Source organism: Callorhinus ursinus, unplaced genomic scaffold, assembly GCF_003265705.2.
Source record: "Callorhinus ursinus isolate GAN/ISIS: 27379988/994484 unplaced genomic scaffold, GSC_fseal_2.0 scaffold37, whole genome shotgun sequence".
NCBI lineage: Eukaryota > Metazoa > Chordata > Mammalia > Carnivora > Otariidae > Callorhinus > Callorhinus ursinus.
Window position 1 is genome coordinate 14926840 of NW_027397099.1, and position 23270 is coordinate 14950109.

The following is a 23270-nucleotide window of genomic DNA, read 5'->3' on the forward strand; positions in this document are numbered from 1 at the left end:
TGCTTGGGGTCAGTGCTGGGGAGGGGAGCCTAGACCAGACTTTACAGGCGGAAAGCAGAGCCCTGGGGTGTCCCATCTGGGAGGGTCTTGGACCCCAGGGGGCTGGGCTGGCGGGAGTGAGTGGGCAGGAAGGCAGCTGAGGATGTGCTGAAGAGGCCGTCAGGTGCAGGTAGGCTGGGGGAGCATTACCCTCTCTGCCCCTCCCCTTGTTTGTGTGTGCCCACTGGGGTAGGCCCATCTGTTCCTTGTTAGGGACTCAGCAGACAGTCCTTCGGGAGAGGAATTAATGCCACGTTGCTGGCAGATGCAGCAGCACGCCGGCCCCAGGGCTTCATCCTGACAGCACAGACACCCAGCGGACCCCAGAAATGGTGCCGCATTCCCACCTAGCAATCCTGGAGACACAGGGGGCCGTGTTGCTGCGCCTGGGGGGGCAGAGAGGGCTTCGGTGCTGGTAGGCAGCCGGAGGTGGCCACAGGACATTCCCACCCCCGCTGGGCCTGCCTCCATCACCCGCTCCGAGACTTCTCATTCATTGTTGGCTGCGCCCTAGACTTGCTGTGTGACCTTAGCCATGCTGCTTATCCTTTCCGGGCAACTTTCTTTTCCCCATCTGTAGAACGGGTATGTTGGACCGTGTCATTGCTGAGACACCCCCGCCTCCCCTAGTCTGCGTCCCAGCTATGTGTTTATCTGCCCGCTTCTGAGCGGCCCTGCTGGCATCCCCGTTGGTGCTCCTCACGGCTCTCTAGCTGTGTCCTCAGCCCCAGGGCCGGGTGACTGCTGGTTCTCTCTGTAATTAACTCCCGCCCATGCTCAGGACGTGGGGCACTGCAGCGCCCGCGCCCCTGCAGACCAGCCGGTTTTCCTAGCACAGTGCCAGGCCGAGGTGACTGCCTCCACAGTGGCCACCTCCAGCCGGCCCAGCACATTCCTCAGGCTTATCTGGGGGCCCGCCCCGCCCCGCCGGACTCTGCCCTCCCACCCAGGAAGCAGCACCCAGAGGAGCTGCTGAAGAGTTCCAGGGGCCAGGGGGAGGGCCTGAGTGGGCTTGATTGGCAGCCTCCCTCCTGGGCCTGGAGAGAACCAGGTATAGAATGGGGTGGGGCAGAGGGGTCTACTGAGATTGACAAGGCAAATTGTCCTGAACGAACCTCGGGGAGTGGGGGGTTCACTCAGACCCCAGACTGTGCCATCTCCTGGGAACCCCCGCCTCCCCACTCTTGGAAGGCTCTCCCGTGAGGTTCCTGGGCACGGGAGGGGGCCTGGCCCTGGGCCGGTCACCCTAAGTCTGCTCCAGAGTTGTACCGGGAGATGGGACACGGGACCGCAGCTCCCGGGCCACCTCCCTCTGTCCAGAGCTCCACAGTGGGAGCCAGCGCCAGGCCTCCCAGGAAGGGGTTAACCGCCAGCCCCAGCCGTGAGGGAGGGGACTGGGCTGGACCATTTTCCTCGCTGTGGCCTCCACCTCGGTTTTCCTGAATGGTTCTGCCGTCCCGGGGTGGGGAGGGAAGGGAAGGAAGGAGGGCGGGCGGAGGGAGGGAGCAGTGTGGGAAGAGGAAGGAAAAAAAGAGCGAGACAGCCAGGGGAAGAGAAAGATGTCACTGTCTAATCTCCCTGTCATTCTTCTTTCCAGCCGGCGCCGGGCAGAGGAACTGCTAGAACAATGCTGAGGCGGGCGAGGTGAGGAGCGGCCGGCGCGGCCCCGCCGACGGAGCGTCTGGAACAGGTGATAGGAGGATCCGGAAACCCAGGCCACCTGGGCAGCCCTCCCCGCGCCCGGCCCGGCGCCCCGGCTGGGCACGGGGGGGAGACCATGGCGACCAATTTCAACGACATCGTCAAGCAAGGCTACGTGAAGATGAAGAGCAGGAAGCTGGGGGTGAGCCGCCGGGCCGGGGGGGGTGGGGTGGGGGGAGGGCAGTGCCGGCCGGGAGCCCGGGGGGGGGGGGGTGCCCGCGGGGCCGGCGTCGCACACTCGTGGTCTCGAGGTTTGTGGCCGGCGGCTGCCCGGCATGTGCTGCCTGCGCACCCCCCACGGCCGGCTGTGGCCGGCGTCCCAGCGGCTGGGCCAGCGGTGGCCGCCGACGGGCAGGCGACTCCCCTGCCATTGTTGAAGTTGTGGCCCGGCCGGCGGCTGCGGGGCCACGTCGGAGCGGAGACCCGCCTCCCCCGGCCCCGGCCGCCTCGCGGCCTCGCCTCCCCGCGTCTCCCCTCCCCTCGCCTGGCCTCTTTTAAGTCCGTTGTCTCCCCCAGCCGCCCGTGGCTTTCTGTGTGCGGCTCCTTCGGTATTTATTTTGGTTATTGCTCTCACTGTTAGAGAAGTGTTGGGAAAGAAGAGTGGTCGCCGCGGGGCAGGGCAGTGGTGGGAGGGCGCAGAGGGTGCAGAAGCTGGTATTCATGTGGCTTATGAATGGGAACTTAGTGCAGGATGGCCAGTGGCTCTGGGACAGGCTGCTTTCCTCCAAGTTGTTGGCGGTGGCTCCTTGCTCGCAGGGTGCTTGGCCCAGAGCTGGGGGCTCAACGGGTCTGTGGGGATGAGGCTTCAGACACGCCTCTTCCGCCCGCCCCAGAGGGCCTGAGCAGGGGCTCTGGGGACCAACTCAATGATCTTGGTGAGGTTGTCCAAGAGCTGCCTCTCTTCCCCTGCCGACCCTCCCCCACCTCCAATGCGGGGGCCCTGGTAGCCGCACCCTCCCCAGTAGGAAGGTAACCCTCCCGACGGAGTTGGCCCGAGTCTGTGTTTCCCGCCACCCCCCTTCCCTGTCTCTCTCTTCCTCCGCTCCCCCATTGCCCTGATGGGGGTGGGGTGGGATCAGAGTGCTCAAGGCTTCCTGGCTCAGCCTGAGTGGGGTGGGGGAGGAATAGAGCTCTGATATGGCTTCCCTGCCTGGATACCAGACTGAACATGGCTGGCCTTAGAGCTAAGGGTGGTTCTTGCCCCTCCTCCCCTTCTGTGGCCCTGCCGGCCCCTGTGGGGTGTGTTCTGTCCAGGCTGAGTGCAGTGGCTTAGCTGTGGGCATGTCGGGAGGCTTGGCCGGATTTGAATTTGTATCCCAGCCTGGGTTCCAGCCCGGGAGACGGGGCCCTGGTGGGCATCAGCCACCTTGCTGTTGTGCTGAGAGAGGGATGGAGCCCACCTGGCGCTCAGAACAAGGAGAGAAGCTGAAGCTGAGGTGGGGGCCCAAGGGAGTAGGGGCCCAGCTTCTAGTATGGCTCCTCGTTCCTGTGGGCCTGGGTCTAGCTGGTTGCCAGGGGCGACCTGGGCCAAGGCCCTGCACTGGCCAGAGCTTACCAGAAAGGCAAGCCCCTTGAGGCAGCCACTTGGGCTCAGTATCGGACCTGTTCCAGGAGGAGACCTGGGAACCAAGTGGCCTACAGGTGGGCACAGCAAGGCCCTGGGAGCCGGGGTGTGGGCTGTGGCCAGACCCAATTTGGGTCTCCCTCTGCCTGGGGGATTCAGCTTCCCCCTGCAGGTCTGATGTGAGGGGCTCAGTCACTCGGGCATCCTTGTCCCAGGGCGGCCCTTCTCAGCTCACAAAGGTGAGGTGGGAGGGCCGGAAAGAGATGGGGGCAGACCCGTCTCCCCGCCAGTGCCTTCCTCTGGCAGAGCTATGGCAGAGTTCGGAAGTGCTGATCAAAGACCATGAGAAGTGGGGAAAGCGGGCTCTTGAGCCACAGTGGCTCCCTGGGGCTGTGCGTGCGAGCGTGCGTGTGTATGTGTGTATCTCTCTGTAACCAGGCAACCAGGGTGCTCAGGCCCCTGGGCCTTCTGCCCCAACACCGCAGGCTGCGGGGTGCGGGCTGCACGCAGCCCAAGCTGGTAGGCCATAGCAGGGCCGGCTGCCTTCATTCACTGGTCCCTGCGTTCATTCGCGGGCTCTTCGTATGGTTATTCACTTGTTTAGCAGAGCTGTGCTAGCAAGGTTACCAGGATGGGAGGGCAGATTCTGAGAGGAAAACACAGTCTGTCCTAGAGGAGCTGCCCCACGGAGAGCTGGAGCTGCTGTGGTTTAGGTGGCCAGGCCAGGGGTGGCGCCAGGGCCATGCGGACGGGGGCAGACATGCCTCCTAGAGCCCCAGATAGGAGCCATTAATGGTTCTGAGTGGCTTCCTGGCATGGGGACCTGGTGGCCACATGGCAGAGCGGGCCGTGGAGGGGCTGCGGGCTTGGGGCTGTGGCCCCCTTGCTTCCTCCGCTCTGGCTCCCCTCAGGCTCCCCTCAGCCTCCCTACGGTTGCCAGTGAGAGGGTGAACCGGAGACTCCTTGGGAATGGGCTGTGCCAGGCTTCTGGAGTGCTCGTTGACACAGTAGGTGCATCCCGGCCAGACTCTGGGCTGGAAGAGAGCCTGGGATTGAGGGCGCTGGGAAGGAAAAGTCAGCAGCCTCGGCAGGTGGCTGGGCCTCCCCTCAGGGGCTTTGCCAAGCCGGTTTGCCCCTGGCTCCTTGCCTGTCAGGAGGAGTGCATGAAGCTACAGAGAATGTAGGCGGTTTCAGGCACAGGGTCATTGGTGGGGTTGGACAGGAGGGAGCCCTGCCTGGGAAGGCCCCGTGCTCTGGGGTCACCCCAGGTTCTTGGCACTACCCCTTTACCTGAGAGCCTCTGGCTTCCCAACTGGAACAGGGAACTAATCCTGGCCCCCTACACTCCAGCGTGTCAGAGAATGAAGAGAGGGCGGCCAGGGACGGGAGGGGCAGGTATGATCCACATCCAGAGCCCTCCACCGGCTCTGAGAACAAGGGCCAGGGTAATGTGCAGGCTGTGAGTCCAGGCAAGGGTCTAATCCCTGTCCCTAGGACACTCCCTCCGTTGTGGCTGACACGGCCTAGTCCTGGACAGCATGTTTATGCAGTGGGCTCCAAGTATCAGCTGTGGGCCGAGCCAGCCTTTTAAAAATAATGGCCCCAACATTTATCAGCTGTGACTTAACTTCTTGGTGCCTTAGTTCCCTATCTGTAAAGTGCAGATGATAAACCAACCTCCAGAGTGACCCTGAGGTTAACTGTGAAGAGTGCTAAGTACAAATGGGAAGCACTCAATGAATGTTGGTTGGCTATTTCTATTAAGCTGAGAGCTGAGCGCACAGTACTTGGTGATTCAGAGCACCTTTTGTGGAACAGTCTTTCAGAGCCAGCGAAGAAATGCCTGCTTTCTCAATTTGGGGAGGGGGCCGTCCCCCAAGGGGGTGTCACTGCTGGTGTCTGCCATCCCCAGGTTTTCTCCTGGGCTGGGTCTCCGGGGAAGGCTGGGTAGCACTGCCCCCTGCGGTAGGCATGGGTAACTTCAGGGCCATTTGGGTGGGAATGGTCCCGGGAGGCCTGGTTCGCGCCCCCCCCCCCATCTTTTCTCACCCCACAGATCTACCGGAGGTGCTGGCTGGTGTTCCGGAAATCCTCCAGCAAGGGGCCCCAGCGGCTGGAGAAGTATCCGGATGAGAAATCAGTGTGCCTCCGAGGCTGCCCCAAGGTTAGAGGGGCTTGGGCCCTAGCTCCCCCGGTCTGTAAGCAGTGATGATTTGCTGCATGCTGAGGTCCGCGAGCACCCTCCTGGGGGTGGCACAACTGGGGAGGGATGTAGAGGGTGGCGCTCCAGCATGGCTCAGTCCCTTGTGGACGCTGTCCCAGGTGACCGAGATCAGCAACGTCAAGTGTGTCACGCGGCTCCCCAAGGAGACCAAGAGGCAGGCGGTGGCCATCATATTCACTGACGACTCGGCGCGTACCTTCACCTGCGACTCAGGTGAGGCGCTGGGGCTGTGGGCTTCCATCCAGCCTCCCCCGGGGCCAGTCGTGGTCCAATCGGGAGGAGGCAGAGCAGGAGCAGCCCCGGCTGGGTATGATGTGTGGGGATGAAAGGAGTGGGGGGGCCTTTGAGGGAGCAGGTCCCCAGGATGAGGCGGGACAGGCAGGCAGGATCCACTGGCCTTGCCCTCCCTGCCTTGCACGGTGGGAATACTTTAAGCTGAGGCAGATGGGGTGGGCTGCTGGGGGACCCTGGGCGGGCACGAGCTACCGCTTTCTCTAGAGCTGGAGGCGGAGGAATGGTACAAGACGCTGTCCGTGGAGTGTCTGGGTTCACGACTCAACGACATCAGTCTCGGCGAGCCGGACCTCCTGGCCCCAGGAGTGCAGTGTGAGCAGACAGGTGAGGCCTGGCACTGGCAAGGGGCCAGCGGGGGGGGGGGGGGGGAGTCCTCCCCTGGGGAGGCTCCAGGCCCGCTCCTCCCTCACTGCAGACCGCTTCAACGTCTTCCTGCTGCCCTGCCCCAACCTGGATGTGTATGGCGAGTGCAAGCTGCAGATCACCCACGAGAACATCTACCTCTGGGACATACACAACCCCCGCGTGAAGCTCGTCTCGTGGCCCCTGTGCTCACTGCGCCGCTACGGCCGGGATGCCACGCGCTTTACCTTCGAGGCTGGCCGGTAGGACCCCCTTGCCTCCCTGCCCTGACCCACTGTGGGCCTCTTGGCCGCCCTTCATGCTGTCACGCACGGGGCTGGGAGTTTTAGTCATTTATCAGCACAGAAAACCAGAAGGGAATGTAAGATACCCATTTTACAGATGAAGACGTCGAGGCTCACGCAGGCAGCCAGGGCACAGCTGTTTACCAAAGTCAAGCTGCTTGGGCTCAAGTCAGAGCGGGTGCCGGGGCTTACAGTTGTGTCAGTGGGCAGAGGCTTCGTTTCTTCAAATAGGAAATCAGAAAAGTACGCCCCCTCGTAGAATTACAGTGAGGACTGGGCATCCTCTAGCGAGCGGGCCTCGACCTACACTCTGTGGAATCCTCTGTATGACCTGGGCTTGGTTACTGACTGCCTGCGTGCCTGTTTCCTCATCTGCAAACTGGTTCTAGAAAGCTCAGTGGAAGGCTAATGGTGCGCAGCCCAGAGGGGCGAGAGAGAAGACCGAGTGGGCGGGTTCTTGTCAAGCACTGAGCTCATCTGGTACCCAGAAACGGCCCGGCACGTCTGGGCTGTGCGCACAGCCCTCCGGCCACCAGCCCTGCCTGTTCCCCAGAGGGCCCGGGGTGCGGTCCCCAACACCTTGCCCTCTATGCCTCTCGCATCCCTAGGATGTGCGATGCTGGGGAAGGGCTCTACACCTTCCAGACCCAGGAAGGGGAACAGATTTACCAGCGGGTCCACAGTGCCACCCTGGCCATCGCTGAGCAACACAAGCGCGTGCTGCTGGAGATGGAGAAGAACGTGCGGGTGAGGCTCTGGGCATCAGCCAGTCCAGGGTGCCGGGGAAGCCAGGGGGCGGGCGGGGCGTTGGGCGGACAGCTGGGAGGAAACCACGGCCCCCAGAGCTGAAGGGAGGGACCCCCCCGCCCGCTCTGCCCCGCAGCTGCTGAACAAGGGCGCGGAACATTACTCGTATCCCTGCACGCCCACCACCATGCTGCCCCGCAGCGCCTACTGGCACCACATCACAGGCTCCCAGAACATTGCTGAGGCCTCCAGCTATGCCGGTGAGTCCCCGCGGTGCTCCCCTGCCATGGGGCTGTGGAGGACAAGGCCTTCCGCGCAGGGGTTCTTGGACCTGCCCGAGGCCTGAGCCTGCCTCTTGTGTCCACAGGTGAGGGGTACGGGGCAGCCCAGGCCAGCTCAGAGACAGACCTCCTCAACCGATTCATCCTGCTAAAGCCAAAGCCCAGCCAGGGGGACAGCAGCGAGGCCAAGACCCCAGCCCAGTGACAGCGGGGCTGGTGCACTGCAGGACCGCCCACGGCGTACCGTGGACAGCCTCTGGGGGCTGCCAGCCCAGAGCCTGGAGAAACGGAGCAAGCTGTCCCTTCCTTGCCCCCAAGGGTGAGCCTGGACAAAGGCACAGGGCTGGCCACAGCACCAGAGCATGTGTGAGGGCTGGAGCTACTGTGGGACTGTATACTGTTAAGGATTTTAATATATATGGCTTATGACATATTCTATATTAAGGAGATTTCCCCCTCCCTCCCCACGACATACACTTTTAATCCCACGACCAGGTCCCAGTCGAGGCTGTTTTTGAATGTGAGGACAGCTGTCCCGTCCTCTGTGGGGCAGCCCTCCAGCTGCCAGGATGGGCTGGAGCTGCCAGGGCCAGAGGAGGGGACAGCTCAAGGCTGGCACTGGGACTGCTGGCTCTCCCTGAGCAACCCAGGGGCTAGGACAGCAAGTGGCTTCTCTGTTCCTCTGGGCCTCGTGTGGCACGGGAAGGATCTGAGCTTCCACGGTGCCACTTTGCAACCTTGCACTTGAGAGCTTTAAGCAGAGGTGACCGCTGGTTGACACCTCAAGTGAAAATCTGGTTTTAAAATGTAATTTCTGCCTAGGCTCCTTCCTGCTTCATAGGCTGAGAAGATACCCCAAGGGCAGGGGTGCTGGTTCCCTCAGCCAGACATGGAGGGTAGCCAGTCCCGAGCTCTTCCCTGCCGAAGGGCAGGCTGCAGCAGGACTGCTGTGGGGAACACCCCTGCTGCCCACCCCCCCATGACCGAGGGTAGGTGATGTCCCAGCAGAGGGAGCCCCTCTGCCCAGGGCAGCCCCCCTCTGGCCAGCCAAAAGCACTCAAACCGAGCCCTTCCCCTTTCCTCTTCCCCACATGGTGCTGAGGCTCCCTGCTGAAATGCAATTAAAGCAATTGATTTTCTAGTGCTGGTATTTATTGACTACCTTGCAGAAGGGCTATCTTTCTATTCCCATCAAACCTTGGGTTGCGTGTGTGGTTTTTTTTTTTTAAATAACTTTAGGGTTCTGATTTGTGGGAACAGACCTTGTTGTAAATAACCACTATTCAAGTTGTGACAGGAGGATCCAGCCAGAGGCCCCTCCCAGAGAGCCCTGGATCCGGGGAGGGGGCCACAGCCAGCTCAGCTCCAAACCTGACCCAGGGAATGACCACCCAGAGGAATAAACTGAAGATGGGAGCCTGGGGCCAAAGGCCTTGGAGAGGGAGGCAGGACTGGGCTGGCTCAAGTTAGTGGCACGATGACGCATGAAGGAGATGATGTTGTGCTCTTTATTGCCAAAAATAAAAACTTTTAAAAAGACAGCTCCTGTTAATAAATATCCCTTCCTTTCTGCACCAGAGCTCTGGTTTTCTCCTGGCTTCTCCTAACAGACTGCCTAATCAACTGCTTTGGGCATGACTCTACCTCTAGGGGTAAGGGGTCAAGGCCAGACCTTCATTAAGGCCCTTGCTCCCCAGCCCCCAATCTTAAATAATCAGGCCACTGGCAGTGAAGTTGGAAAAACGGTTTATCTGGGGTGGGGGGCAGCCAGTGTCTAACACTATTCTCTAAGGGTTCTCAACTTAGGGACACTCAAGGATTTGAGTGAAGTGCCAGTAGGCTGGCTCTGGGCAGGGGCTGGAAGGGTTTGTAGGCAACCAGAATGAGGGTTTTAGTACTCACCAGAAGCCCAACGTACAACTGTGAGAACAACTTTTGGACAGAAAGTTTAAGACCTGAACTGACCAGTAGAGGACAGTTCAGCTCTGCAGTTCTCACCCCACCCAGGCACACCGGGAAACGGGCTGGAAGGGATGTTCTGGGGGTACTACTGGCAATCAGGGGGCGGGGGCAGGGCCAGGGATCCTAGATGTCTAGTAAAAAAACTGTCCTGCCTCAGATACCAGTGGCACCCCCGGCCATCTGTCTGCAATGAAGCAAGGCTGGAAGGGGACTCCTCTTCCCCTTGGCTACCTTCCTAGGGGGTACTGATGGCTTGCCAAGAAGCCTGAGCAACAGCTGTCTAGACCCAGAAGCTACAAGAGGCTCTGAAGAGACCAGAGAGCCAGCTGCTGGCCTAGACTCCCCCCCACCCCTTTTCTGCCAAAACAGGTGAGCTGCCGCTAGTTTATGGTTAGGACATCACTCTGGATCTCATGGCTTAACTGGGTCTGTAAATCACTCAGCTTCTTCTTCAATCCAGAGAGGGCTGAGAGGACAATTGTTTCGGGACGCAGAGAGCCACAGGACTCCACGTTGTAGTAAAACCTAAGAGGAAGAGTCGGGTGAGAGCCCTCCACGAGGCAGGCTCACTAGCCCGAGCTTCAGCCCGGGATCATGCGCTCTCCCTTCTGGGTCCTGACTCCCTTCCCACCTGGAACTCGGCCAACAGCAGTCCTGCTGCACATTACAGGACTTCAAGGCCACAGCCACCTCAAAAAGCTTCATGTTCATCATCAGAAGACTGGTCCATTTCTGGCTCTGGCCTGGTCCCCTTCTCTGGGGGTTGAGTATCAACAGTAGGAACAGAGTGGCTAACCGGAGGGCTCCTCTGTCCCCCAATAACTAGTGGAGGATAATCTGCCCTGGGACGTGCACGTGGCATGGGCTCCACTGTTCTCCGTCCTTCCTGAGCTCACGGGCACTGGGACGTGAGAGAAGGGTCTCCCCAACTCAGAACCTGCACCAAAACCCTATGTTCTTCCACGCTTCACCTTCAGGTGCCAGACGAGGGTCTTACCTCTCTGGCTTGCCGTTGGGGTCGTAGGGAGCCTGGGACTCATCTTCATCCAGCTCAGAGTACTCACTCTTTGGCCTGAGGTCAAATACAAGTCAGCACAGGCAGCTACCACTGCTGTCCACAGGGAGCCTACCCCCACCCCGCTCCCTCAGAGCCCTGTCCACACCAACCCACCCTAAGGCCTGCCTTTACTCCGACAAGAACATACCATTCCTCGGGCTTGGGGTACACTGTGTGCCTCAGGGCATTGTCAGGATCATATTCAAAAGCCACACCTGCAGTAGGGTTCCACTTGGCATGCTCCTTGCCAAAGCCCTTTTTGGCATAGGCTCGAAGTCTTAGCTCCTGGCCTTTCCTTAGCTTGACAATAAGGATGTCTGCAGGGAGAGGTTTAAGTCGGTCAAGGGGCGGTAGAGACACGGTCCCCTGAATTTTGACCTGGAGGTCCCCACACGATCTGGACAAACAGTTCAAAGGTCAGATGACAAGGAGAGCAGGCGGCACAAGAGGCTTGTGGGTCTCAGCCTCCGTGCTGGCCTGCAAAACGACAGGGCAGGTAGACACACGCACACGTTCTCCAGCCCCTTACCGTCCTGTTCCACGTAGTCATTGGGGTCATTATCTCGGTTCCGGGAGGTCACCTGCAGGGAGCCCAAACAGAGGCATGTATGAGCTAGCTGTCGGTCGCCCCAGTCACCTCTTCCAGCAACTATGTTCCAACACCTGCCAAACCTGGGAATGAAGGGAAAGAAGTGCCTCCTAGGACCTCATGGGTACCGCCTTCTCAGTCAAAACAGTACCATGGCCTTTAAAAGGGTCCTTGGGTGACAGAGGACGGGCCCACAGCACCGACCGTGTTCCTGTCCACCCTGGCTAGTGTCCAGGAGTATCAGCACTTCTTAGGCACCAGACACAGGAAGACAGAGGGTAAAACACAAGGAATATCCGCATCTGGTAACAAACCACCCGAGTCTAGCCCACTTTGAGAGAAAAGGAGGACGATGAGGGTCCCGGGAAAGGAGGATGTGCTGAGACACTGACTGGAATGACCCGGGGGCTGTTGGAGATGAGGTCTCGAGACGTGACATGACGAGTTTGGTCTTCGTTACAGCGCACGTCAAGGGTGAACTCCACCGAGCACTCGGGGCAGAACTCCTCACACGTGCAGTCCTGACAGAGGAAGAGAAGCAGGAATGAGTCCACGGAGAGATGGCAAATGCTGAGCTCCCTGTTTCTCATACCCCATTCCTTCCGTTTTTCCAGCTGTAAAACAGCCGGCCACAGGCTCTGGGCACTGGGGGGCCGTGTCCATCTGGTACATCGTTCTCACGGGCTGCCCAATGCAGGCACTTCCCAGATTAGAGACAACCTATACCCACTGGCCCCCATGTTTTCCTTCCACCTCCGCCAGCTACCAGACCACACTGCAGGGAGACGCTGTGCTAACATCCCACCCTGGCCCTTGGGGTGCTCTTTGGCCAAGAACCAAGGCGTTAAGTAAGAGAATGATGCTTTCGTGCTTTATAGGGCAGCCTCCCCTGAACTAAGTGGACTAGCTTGGGAAGGTCACCATCGTTTAAAATAAAATGATCCAGGGGCGCCTGGGTGGCTCAGATGGGTAAGCGTCTGCCTTCGGCTCAGGTCATGATCCCAGGGTCCTGGGATCAAGCCCCACATCGGGCTCCTGGCTCAGCGGGGAGTCTGCTTCTCCCTCTCCCTCTCTCCCTGCTCATGCTCTCTCTCTCTCTCTCTCTCTGTGTGTGTCTCAAATGAATAAAATATTTGAAAAAAAATAAATAAAATGATCCAGAGCACAACTCAAAAAATTACCTTTCAAGTTCTAGACTACTTACCTTTTCTTAAAAACAAAATCTTTCCATTATGGAAAATTTCATATATTCACAAGAGCACAGCAAGTATTAGAGGCTGCTACCATGTAACCATCACTCGGCTTCAATCATCATCAATAGTTCTTTAAGCAACTGATGCTGCAAACAAACCATTAGGGACCATCTGCTACAGTGTAACTTCAGACAAGAAGAGTTACTGGAATGTAACCAAGCAAACTGTTCTCCCCATCACACCAGCAGGAAAATCTAACCTGATTCTGATGTTTTTGAGATGAGAAAGAACAAGGGGCCACACCTGGATAGTCTGCAGTCATACACAGGTTGAGGCAGGAAGGTAACGTAGAGCTTTAGCAGAAATATGAAATGGAAGGGGGCACCTGGCTGGCTCAGTCCGTGAAGCATGCGACTCTTCATTTTGGGGTCGTAAGTTCGAGATCCACATCAGGTGTAAAAATAACTTAAAAAAACTAAAAACCCCAAATAAAAAAGCAAGACACATCGATATTCTGTCTGCAAGACACTCATTTCAGACCCAAAGACACCTCCAGATTTAAAGTGAGGGGGTGGAAAACCATTTATCATGCCAATGGACATCAGAAGAAAGCTGGGGTGGCAATCCTATCAGACAAATTAGATTTATTTTTTTTTAAGATTTTATTTATTTGAGAGAGAGACAGAGCAAGAGACAGCAGGAGGTGGGAGGAGAGGGAGAGGCAGGCTCCCCAATGAGCAGGAAGCCCAATGCGGGGCTCGATCCCAGCCTGGGATCATGACCTGAGCTGAAGGCAGACGTTTAACCGACTGAGCCACCCAGGCACCGCCAAATTAGATTTTATTTTTAAGATTTTATTTATTTGACAGGGACACAGCAAGAGATGGAACCTAGGCAGAGGGAGTGAGAGAGGGAGAAGCAGGCTTCCCGTGGAGCAGGGAGCCCAATGTGGGGCTCAATCCCAGACCCTGGCATCATCATCTAAGCTGAAGGCAGATGCTTAACGACTGAGCCACCCAGGTGCCCCCTCAAATTAGATTTTAAACCAAAGACCATAATGAGAGATGAGGAAGGACACTATAGCACACTTAAAGGGTCTATCCAACAAGAAGATCTAACAATTATAAATATTTATGCCAACATGGGAACAGCCAATTATATAAGCCAAGTAATAACAAAATCAAAGAAACACATCGACAATAATACAATAATAGTAGGGGACTTTAAATGACACACTGGACCAGATGGACTTCACAGATATACTCAGAACATTCCATCCCAAAGCAACAGAATACACATTCTTCCCTAGTGCACATGGAACATTCTCCAGAATAGATCACATTCTGGGTCACAAATCAGGTCTCAACCAGTACCAAAAGACTGGGATCATTCCCTGCAAATTTTCGGACCACAATGCTATGAAACTGAAACTCAATCACAAGAGGAAAGTTGAAAAGAACTCAAATACATGGAGGCTAAAGAGCATCCTACTAAAGAATGAATGGATCAACCAGGAAATTAAAGAAGAATTAAAAAAATTCATGGAAATGGGGCGCCTCGGTGGCTCAGATGGTTAACTGTCTGCCTTCGGCTCAGGTCATGATCCCAGGACCCTGGGATCAAGCCCCGTGTCAGGCTCTCCCTCTCTCCACTGCATGTGCTCTCTTGCTCTGTCAAATAAAATCTTTAAAAAAACAAAACAAAAAAACTCATAGAAACAAATGAAAATGAAAACACAACTGTTCAAAAGGTGGTCTTAAGAGAAAAGTATATAGCAATACAAGCCTTTCTCAAGAAACAAGAAAGTTCTCAAATACACAACCTAACCTTACACCTAAAGAAGCAGGAAAAAGGACAGGAAATAAAGCCTAAACCCAGCAGGAGAAGAGAAATGATAAAGATTAGAGCAGAAATTAATGAAAAAGAAACCAAAAGAACAGTAGAAAAGATCAACGAAACTAGGAGCTGGTTCTTTCAAAGAATAAGATTAGTAAACCCCTGGACAGACTTATCAAAAAGAAAAGAGAAAGGACTCAAAATCATGAATGAAAGAGGAGAGATCACAACCAACACCAAATACAATTATAAGACATATTATGAGCAACTATATACCAACAAATTAGACAATCTGGAAGAAATGGATGCATTCCTACATATAAACTACCAAAACTGAAACAGGAACAGAAAACCTGAACAGACCCATAACCAGCAAGGAAATTGAAGCAGTAATCAAAAATCTCCCAACAAATAAGAGCCCAGGGCCAGATGGCTTCCCAGGGAAATTCTACCAAACATTTAAAGAAGAATTAATATTCTTCTGAAACTGTTCCAAAAAAATAAAAATGGAAGGAAAACTTCCAAACTCATTTTATGAGGCCAGCATTACCTTGATCCCAAACCAGATGAAGACCCCACCAAACAGGAGAATTACAGACCAATATCCCTGATGAACATGGATGCAAAAATTCTCACCAAAATACAACAGGATCTAACAGTACAATAAAAGGATTATTCACCACGACCAAGTGGGATTTATTCCTGGGCTGCAAGGTTGGTTCAACATCCACAAATCAATCAACGTGATAGAATACATCGATAAAAGAAAGAACAAGAACCATATGATCCTCTCAATAGATACAGAAAAAGCATTTGACAAAGTACAGCATCCTTCCTTGATCAAAACTCTTCAGAGTATGGGGATAGAGAGTATATACCGCAATATCATAAAAGCCATCTATGAAAAACCCACAGCGAGTGTCATTCTCAATGGGGAAAAACTGAAAGCATTCTCCCTAAGGTCAGGAACGCGGCAGGGATGTCCACTATCACCACTGCTATTCAACATTAGTACTAGAAGTCCTAGCCACAGCAATCAGACAACAAAAAGAAATAAAAGGCATCCGTATCGGCAAAGAAGTCAAACTCTCACTCTTTGCAGATATGATACTTTATGTGAAAAACCCAAAAGACTCCACCCCAAAACTGCTAGAACTCATACGAATTCAGTAAAGTGGCAGGATATAAAAATCAATGTACAGGAATCAGTTGCATTTCTATACACCAATAACAAGACAGAAGAAAGAAATTAAGGGGTCGATCCCATTTACAACTGTACCCAAAACGTTTTCGTAAGATACCTAGGAATAAATCTAAGCAAAAAGGCAAAGAATCTGTACTCGGAAAATTTTAGAATACGCATGAAAGAAATTGAAGACGACATAAAGAAATGGAAAAACGTTCCATGCTCATGGATTGGAAGAATATTGTTAAAATGTCTATGCTACCTAGTGCACTACATGTTCAATGCAATCCCTATCAAAATACCATCAACTTTTTCACAGAAATGGAACAAATAATCCTAAAATTTGTATGGAACCAGAAAAGACCCCAAATAGCCAGAGGAATGTTGAAAAAGAAAACCAAAGTTGGTGGCATCACAATTCCGGACTTCAAGCTCTATTACAAAGCTGTAATCAAGCAGTATGGTGCTGGCACAAAAACAGACACATAGATCAATGGAACAGAAGAGAGAGCCCAGAAATGGACCCTCAACTCTATGGTCAACTCATCTTCGACAAAGCAGGAAAGAACGTCCAATGGAAAAAAGACAGTCTCTTCAACAAATGGTGTTGGGAAAATTGGACAGCCACATGCAGAACAATGAAAAGTGGACCATTTCCTTACACCACACACAAAAATAGACTCAAAATGGATGAAAGACCTAAATGTGAGACAGGAATCCATCAAAATCCTTGAGGAGAACACAGCAGCAACCTCTTCGACCTTGGATGCAGCAACTTCTTCCTAGACAGATCGCCAAAGGCAAGGGAAGCAAGGGCAAATATGAACTATTGGGACTTCATCAAGATAAAAAGCTTTCACACAGCAAAGGAAACAGTCAACAAAACCAAAGACAACCGACAGAATGGGAGAAGATATCTGTAAATGACATATCAGATAAAGGGCTAGTATCCAAAATCTATAAAGAACTTATCAAACTCAACCCCAAGGAATAATCCAGAAACATCCAAATGGCCAACAGACACATGAAAAAGTGCTCAACATCACTCAGTATCAGGGATACAAATCAAAACCACAATGAGAGGGGCGCCTGGGTGGCTCAGTCGTTACGCGTCTGCCTTCAGCTCAGGTCATGATTCCAGGGTCCTGGGATCAAACCCCACATCAGGCTCCCTGCTCTGCAAGAAGCCTGCTTCTCCCTCTCCCATTCCCCCTGCTTGTGTTCCCTCTCTCGCTGTCAAATAAATAAAAATCTTAAAAAAAACAAAAAACAAAAAAAACTCCCACAATGAGATACCACCTCACATCAGTAAGAATGGCTAAAAGTAACAATTCAGGAAACTATAGATGTTGGCGAGGATGCGGAGAAGGGGGAACCCCTTACACTGTTGGCGGGAATGCAAGCTGGTAGAGCCGCTCTGAAAAACAGTATGGAGGTTCCCCAAAAAGTTGAAAATAGAGCTACCCTATGACCCAGCAATTGCACTACTGGGTATTTACCCCAAAGATACAAATGTAGGGATCCAAAGGAGCATCTGCACCCCAAGGTTATTTTTTTTTACCCCAAGGTTTATAGCAGCAATGTTCACAATAGCCAAACTATGGAAAGAGCCCAGATGTCCAATGACAGATGAATGGATAAAGATGTGGTATACACACAATGGAATATTATGCAGCCATCAAAAAATGGAATCTTGCCAATTGCAACAACAACGTGGATAGAACTAGAGGAGGGTATTATGCTAAGCGAAATAAGTCAATCAGAGAAAGACAAGTATCATAAGAGCTCACTGATATGTGGAACTTGAGAAACAAGGCAGAGGGTCATAGGGGAACAGAGGAAAGAATGAAACAAAACGAAACCAGAGAGGGAGACAAATCATAAGAGACTCTTAATCTCAGGAAACAAACTGAGGGTTGCTGGAGTGGAGGGGGGTGGGAGGGATGGGGTGGCTGGGTGATGGACATTGGGGAGGGTATGTGTTGTGGTGAGCGCTGTGTATTGTCTAAGACTGATGAATCACAGACCTCTACCCCTGAAACAAATACATTATATGTTAACAAAAAAACCCAAAACTATTAAAAATATGAAATGGAAAAAGCAAAATGTCATGAAAAATAAAAATATGAAATGGTACACAACCTTAAAAAAATGTATTTAACAAAAGGAGAGGAATCTGAGATTAAGAGACTAAAGAGGTATAACCACCAAATGCATGCGTGAATCTTGGATGAATGACCAACCCACAGACAAAAAGCAAGAAAGGCTGTGTGGGCGACAACTAGGAAAATCTGCATGAGGACTGCGCACAAACGTGACCAGTTAGTGCTAATACTCTAGGCATGACAGCGTGGTTATGTGGGAGAGTACCCTTACTCTTAGGACAAGCATGCTGAAGTGCCATGGTATCTGCAACTTTCTTTCAAATGGTTCAGCAAAAATAACACGGATAGGATAAATAAAGCTAATGTAGCAAAATATTAACAATTGGCAACTAAAGGTCAAAAGTAAATAGCTATTTATTTTTTGAGGTTTTTAACTTTTCTGGAGATTCGGAGAAAAAGCCAAAAACAGGGTAGGGGGATCCATACCATCTTTGTTCAGTAAATATTAGAAAAAAATTTAACAGACAGAAGCTAGGTCTTAGTGCATGCGTATCTTTACCTAAGACATTGCCAAACTGCTCTTCAACTGGTTGTACAACTATACCCACCAATATCTGTAGGTTTTTTTTTTTTTTTGATTTATTTATTTAAAGAGAGAAACACAGATAGCGACAGAGACAGCAAGCAGGGAGGAGAGGGAGAAGCAGGCTCCCCGCTGAGCAGGGAGCCTGATGCGGGACTCGATCCCAGGACCCTGGGATCAGGACCCAAGCCGAAGGCAGACACTTAACCAACTGAGCCACCGAGGCGCCCCTGATGTTTCATTTCTTACAAACAAAAATCTGGAGATGTGAAGCAGATATTGCAAAATGTTAGAATATGACAAGTTGTTTGACAGGAGCGAGAGCACTGGTCAGATAAACTCCACACTTCTCTGTGTGCTTAAACATCTCTTTAAAAAAACACAGATTTATAACATGTATCAAGTTAGCTACCACAAAAATGATGTGCCCTTGGGAATATCAGAAGATGGGCTGATTCAGGATCACCCAAAGCCACCAAGAGGGAAGGCTCAAGCTGTTACCCAACGCAGCCCTGGGAAAAGGAAGCAGGGAACCTAATCCTGTCCCGCTCCCACCAAGTCCAAGGCCTGTTAACATATCACCAGAGAACAAACACGATCCTAGAGGAAGGGGCCATATTTAACGAGCATCACCTATGGGGAGAGGCACAGACACCTGCCTTCCAGTCCCTCAGGTGCTGCTGTGGGGGCCAGTCCTCACTCCCTCTGTTCTCACCCTCATGCCCTCCTAACCCCTCAACCCTCTGCTGACTCCCTTTAGCCTCCCAGCCTCCTGTTACTCGGAAAACACACCCTGGAAAGCAGAGTCTGAACAGATCGGAGTCTGAAAAGGCCCAACCCCCACCGTTCAGTATAAATGAGTATTCTGGTGTATACCGTCTTGTATGGCTGGCTAGAGAGACTCCCTGATGCCCCTGGAACCTAATCAATCTGAGGCCTGTCAGAATGGAGGACCCATGTCTGCTTAGGCTCCAGGCAACATCTCCACGCTAACAGCTAGAAGTTAAGAAGTGGGGGGAAAATGCCTCTGAGACCTGAACCTTCCACCCCCGCCCCCCTTCCCCCCAATCACACCGCATACCCGGGAGTACTGCAGCTTGTCCACAATGTCGTCACTAGTGAGGGGAATTAGTCCTGGAAGAAACAAAGAAGCACTTTAAAGAAGTCCAAATGGTCACGCCAGAAAGAGAACCTAAAAATCCCCTTGGAAGTGAGGAGGCTTCTCCCTCTGATACCAGGCATAGCCCTCCTCCCTTTCACCTTTCAAAACCCGCACTCACCAAGTCTGTGGGCAATGAACTCATCATGAAGGACTGAGGAATTGGCATCAATCTGAACCCAGTCAATGGCTAAAAAATAAAGCAGACATGCAGTTTAGCCACCAAATTCACTTAAAGACTTACAGCAGTGGTTCTCAAGATTTAAGAAACACCTGACGCTTACTAAATTACAAAAGCCTGGGCCAGGCTGCCAGAGGCTGATTCCGCAGCTCAAGTGGGGACCAGGGATCCGCATTTTAACAGGAACCACATGCAACACCCCCTCCTTCCCTACTCAGGCAGATTTAATGAGGGGGGGAGGGGGGTCCCTGTCCCATACAAAATACTGACTCAGAATACTCATGGGAGTGGGAACATGTTTCTTTGAACTGAGTTCTGTGAGAAGCATTTACGTCTGTTATTCCTGTCAACACCAAATCCAAGAACACAAACTACTCAGGCCCTTAAAAGTTAGGGAAAAATCTCAAAGACAGACTTATGGTCCATATCTCATTTTATGATGCAATGACCAGATTACCCAATTTAACACTTTATTATCAATCAGCCAATGTTTAGAGAACTCCTTTAATGGAAACAGCATACTAAATATCAAACCCAATGCTTACCAGGAATGAGCTAAGAGGATAAGAACTGTATTATCACACACACTTGACTTAAACACATATTCATTCATTAATAAACATCTGCATGCTGACAAATTCATAAATCAAATGGCCAACCACCAAACAAGGGGCGTGGACACTAGGAACAGAAGTCAGAAGAGTCAGAAGAGGACCAGACAGGACAAAGCAGATTGGGTCCTATGCTTTCTATTGCTTCCCCAACCCAAGCCAAAGAAGGATCATGAGCCAAGCTTTTCTGACTCTGCCTTACTCCCTCCCCCCTCCCCATCCCACATGCCCCAACCCTCTCCTGCGCAGGTTAAAATCCTCTGAGGCTCCTATAAACCAAGCTTTGCTCAACCTCCAGGATACAGATACCAACACTCCCTCCCTACAAGCTCCTCCCTCACAAGACTCTGCCCAGACTAAAGACACTTATTACATATATAAACACACAATATGTATGTCCTATACATATACGTATTATATATATACTTCAAAAATTTTTTTAGAGAGCGAGAGAACGAGGGTGGGAAGGGCAGAGGGAGATTCCACACTGAGCACAGAGCCTGATGCCGGGCTTGATCTCCCAACCCTAAGATCATGACCTGAGCCAAAAATCAAGAGTCAGATGCTTAACCAACTGTGCCACTCAGGCACCCCTACACTTGTCATATTTTGCCCTGTATTGTATTTGTATATATCTTGTCTCAACCTCACAGCTTCGAAAAATCCTTAGGGTGGAGTCTTCAAATGTCTTAACTTTTGCGTTCCCACTGTGGCCTGGAATGTAGCAAGTGCTACTATTTGCAGAACTGAATTTGTGGGAAAAATGGCATTTAGACTTGTAATGTCATGTTGCCTCAAAGTACAACTCCATGGGGCGCCTGGGTGGCTCAGTCATTAAGCGTCTGCCTTCAGCTCAGGTCATGGTCCCAGGGTCCTGGGATGGAGCCCCACATCCGGCTCCCTGCTCCTCAGGGAACCTGCTTCTCCCTCTACCTGCCGCACCCCCGCTTGTGCGCCGTCAAATAAAATCTTAAAAAAAGTACAACTCCGTTATTTCACTTATGATGAAACTGAGGCCCAGGAGACATGGAGTGATTAGGGAAGGGAAGGACCAGCACTCCAAGTTCTGAGCTGAAGAAGTGACTAGAGATGGTGGTGGTGGAAACTGCAATGCGCTCTTGTTTACCAATCATTTGGCCTGCTTATTTCCTTAGGAGTGCAGCAGCTGTGAGTTACACTTCTTTTTCCAACCCAAACTTTGAATTGACACTCAGTAAATATTTGTAATATATTTATAAATGTGAAAAATACCTGGAGCAGGGTGGCTGGAACCAGAACAGATCCTCCTTCCTCTGAGTGCCAACAGCACTGTAGTTATGCTTCTGAGCTACCTACTGATCCACGTCTATCCTGCAGTACTGTTATCCGTGGATTCGCCTTTGCCCTGCAACTTCACTGTGCGCTCCATGAGGGCAAGAACCCTGCACTATGCAGCTCTGCATTCCCAGTTCCTAGCACACTGCCTGGCAGTTACATGTTCTCTAAGTGCAGCTGAAGGAACGGATTCCCAAAAAGACACCTACTGGTACTGAACATAAGGCATTTAAAATAGGGATTCCCTCACTTAATCCTTGCCATCACCTTTTAAGTACTATTAATGTCCGAATGTTACAGAGAAAACCGCAGCACACAGTTGAAAAACTTGCCCAAGTTTCACAGGGACAGTACGTGAGAACGGTATTCAAATCCAAATACGCAGACTCCCGAACCCCCGCTCCTCACCGACGCGTATGTAAGAGTGGACCCTAGCGGCCCTGGGCCAGCGGTACAGCACTGCTGTCTTCTCAGAGCCACCCCCAGGACACCCCCGCCCCCGCCTAACCAAGCGCTAGGAGCAGGAGCCCCAAGGTGTGCGGAGGGGGCTGGCCACGACAGGCGGGTTTCACTTACCTATTATGGGCACCTCGGCGATGAAGACCCTCCGTATAGAGTTGGCCACCCTGAGGGATGAAAACCCAGCCGCGTGAGGACGCCGCAGCCTCGACCGCGAAGGTGGCGGAGCCCAGCTCTAGAAGGACGTGACCCCCGCCCGGCCCGACTCCAGCCCCCCGCGTTCCACAGCCGCCAGCTTCCTCCCTCATGGGCCTTACGCCAGGTCCGTGTTCTCAATGATGAACTTGACATTCTCGTCGGTGAGCTCCGTGATCCGCACGGTGGGCTGGTTGGCATATGGCATGGTGCCCCACAAGCCGCCAGCTCCCGGGATTCGGCTCCCTGCGCCACCGCCGCCGCCGCCGCCGGAACTGGGTCAGCGCGGCCCGCGCCGCTTCCGCAGACACGCGCTCACAGCGCCATCTGCCGCTCGGAGGCCGTTGCCGCTCCGGGCCCCGTTTTACACCCCCACCTGCTTGAAGTGCATCAGGTTCAACTGTGGGAGGGGAGGGGCGGGGGCGGGAATTGGCAAAACCTGTGCACGCCCTCGACTCAATAACACTTCTAGGAATTCATACTACGAAAACGGCTGCAGCTGTCTTCAAAGTTACACGTTCGGGGGCGTTCCCTGCAGCACTGTTTGTAACAGCAAAAGATAACAAAACTAGGTATTTGACAGAGACCAGGTTAAATATACAAAACATAGACCACTACGATGCCTTTAAAAAAATGAAGTAAATCTGCACATTTATGGAAGAACATAAGTATACTTCAAAGTCCGGCTCACGCTCTCTGAAACTGCAGGAAGATACAATGCTTTTCACTTCAATGCATCATCTGCAGTCTGTGTACTTGTGGCAGGTGGGTGGGGGCTCTTCATCTCCACATGCCTGGCAGTGTGCAGATGCTCAATAGAGAGTACCAAAACCCCCCACCCCACCCCACCCCACCCATAGCCTGGAGAAAGGTCTGAATGGGCACCTGCTCATAACAGAGAAGAGGCTCTAAAATAGAACTTAGCAGGAGCTACATTTAAGGGGCAGAAAAGTAAGAGAGGAGATAAAGAGTTTGCCTTAGCTGGGGGTGACACTCTTCCTGAGACAGAGAGAAAGGGCACTGAGGGGGCCTGTGCTTCACAGCCTGTGTCATCTCAGGAAATTAAGGATTAAGGTTGTTGAGTGCAAGAGGGATGCTATGGAACCATGAGAATGGAATGAAATTTGGTACGTAGGGGACTTGACAGGGAGTCATGATACAAAGAATTAAAGAGGTGCAGAAAGGGGCAGGTGGAAGGCCAAAAGATTGGAAACACCTGTCAGCTGGTGACTTCCCCCATCAATACCCTGTCAACTTAGGTCGGACAGAGCAACGCAGAAGACAGATGCTCTGGACTGAATTGTGTTCCTCTCAAATGCTAAAGCCTAATGCCCAACATGGTA

The 23270-nt window shown here is 52.7% G+C and overlaps 2 protein-coding genes across 3 annotated transcripts; one reads left to right on the top strand and one right to left on the bottom strand.

The window, feature by feature from the left end:
• The first annotated feature begins 1543 nt into the window (after window positions 1–1543).
• Window positions 1544–8638, top strand: DOK4 (docking protein 4). 2 transcript variants are annotated; one of them, XM_025889201.2, is made up of 8 exons: window positions 1544–1882; window positions 5361–5468; window positions 5627–5741; window positions 6027–6146; window positions 6238–6427; window positions 7078–7216; window positions 7353–7476; window positions 7584–8638. In XM_025889201.2, the coding sequence occupies exons 1-8, from the start codon at window positions 1817–1819 to the stop codon at window positions 7700–7702; spliced, it is 981 nt and encodes a 326-aa protein (XP_025744986.1). In that variant the 5' UTR covers window positions 1544–1816; the 3' UTR covers window positions 7703–8638. The 2 variants fall into 2 exon arrangements, with proteins under 2 accessions (XP_025744986.1, XP_073736344.1); XM_073880243.1 differs by lacking the exon at window positions 1544–1882 and adding an exon at window positions 4105–4311.
• Window positions 8639–8991: 353 nt separating this feature from the next.
• POLR2C (RNA polymerase II subunit C) lies at window positions 8992–22284 on the bottom strand. Its single transcript, XM_025889096.2, has 9 exons — window positions 22050–22284; window positions 21850–21899; window positions 19289–19357; window positions 19090–19142; window positions 11498–11626; window positions 11046–11097; window positions 10665–10833; window positions 10457–10531; window positions 8992–9984 (listed from the first exon to the last, which is right to left on the bottom strand). Exons 1-9 carry the CDS (start codon window positions 22133–22135, stop codon window positions 9840–9842), a joined length of 828 nt encoding a protein of 275 aa, XP_025744881.1. The 5' UTR covers window positions 22136–22284; the 3' UTR covers window positions 8992–9839.
• Window positions 22285–23270: the final 986 nt, after the last annotated feature.

Excerpts from the sequence above, each read along its gene's own strand:
- DOK4 (XM_073880243.1), top strand. The coding sequence starts at position 4,120 with ATGGGGACCTGGTGGCCACATGGCAGAGCGGGCCGTGGAGGGGCTGCG. Across the intron at positions 5,469-5,626 it reads GCCTCCGAGGCTGCCCCAAG|GTGACCGAGATCAGCAACGT; the intron begins GTTAGAGGGGCT and ends ACGCTGTCCCAG. Across the intron at positions 6,428-7,077 it reads TTTACCTTCGAGGCTGGCCG|GATGTGCGATGCTGGGGAAG; the intron begins GTAGGACCCCCT and ends TCGCATCCCTAG.
- POLR2C (XM_025889096.2), bottom strand. The coding sequence starts at position 22,135 with ATGCCATATGCCAACCAGCCCACCGTGCGGATCACGGAGCTCACCGAC. Across the intron at positions 11,627-19,089 it reads ACAAGCTGCAGTACTCCCGG|GACTGCACGTGTGAGGAGTT; the intron begins GTATGCGGTGTG and ends TTCCTCTGTCAG. Across the intron at positions 10,532-10,664 it reads TACCCCAAGCCCGAGGAATG|GCCAAAGAGTGAGTACTCTG; the intron begins GTATGTTCTTGT and ends ATTTGACCTCAG.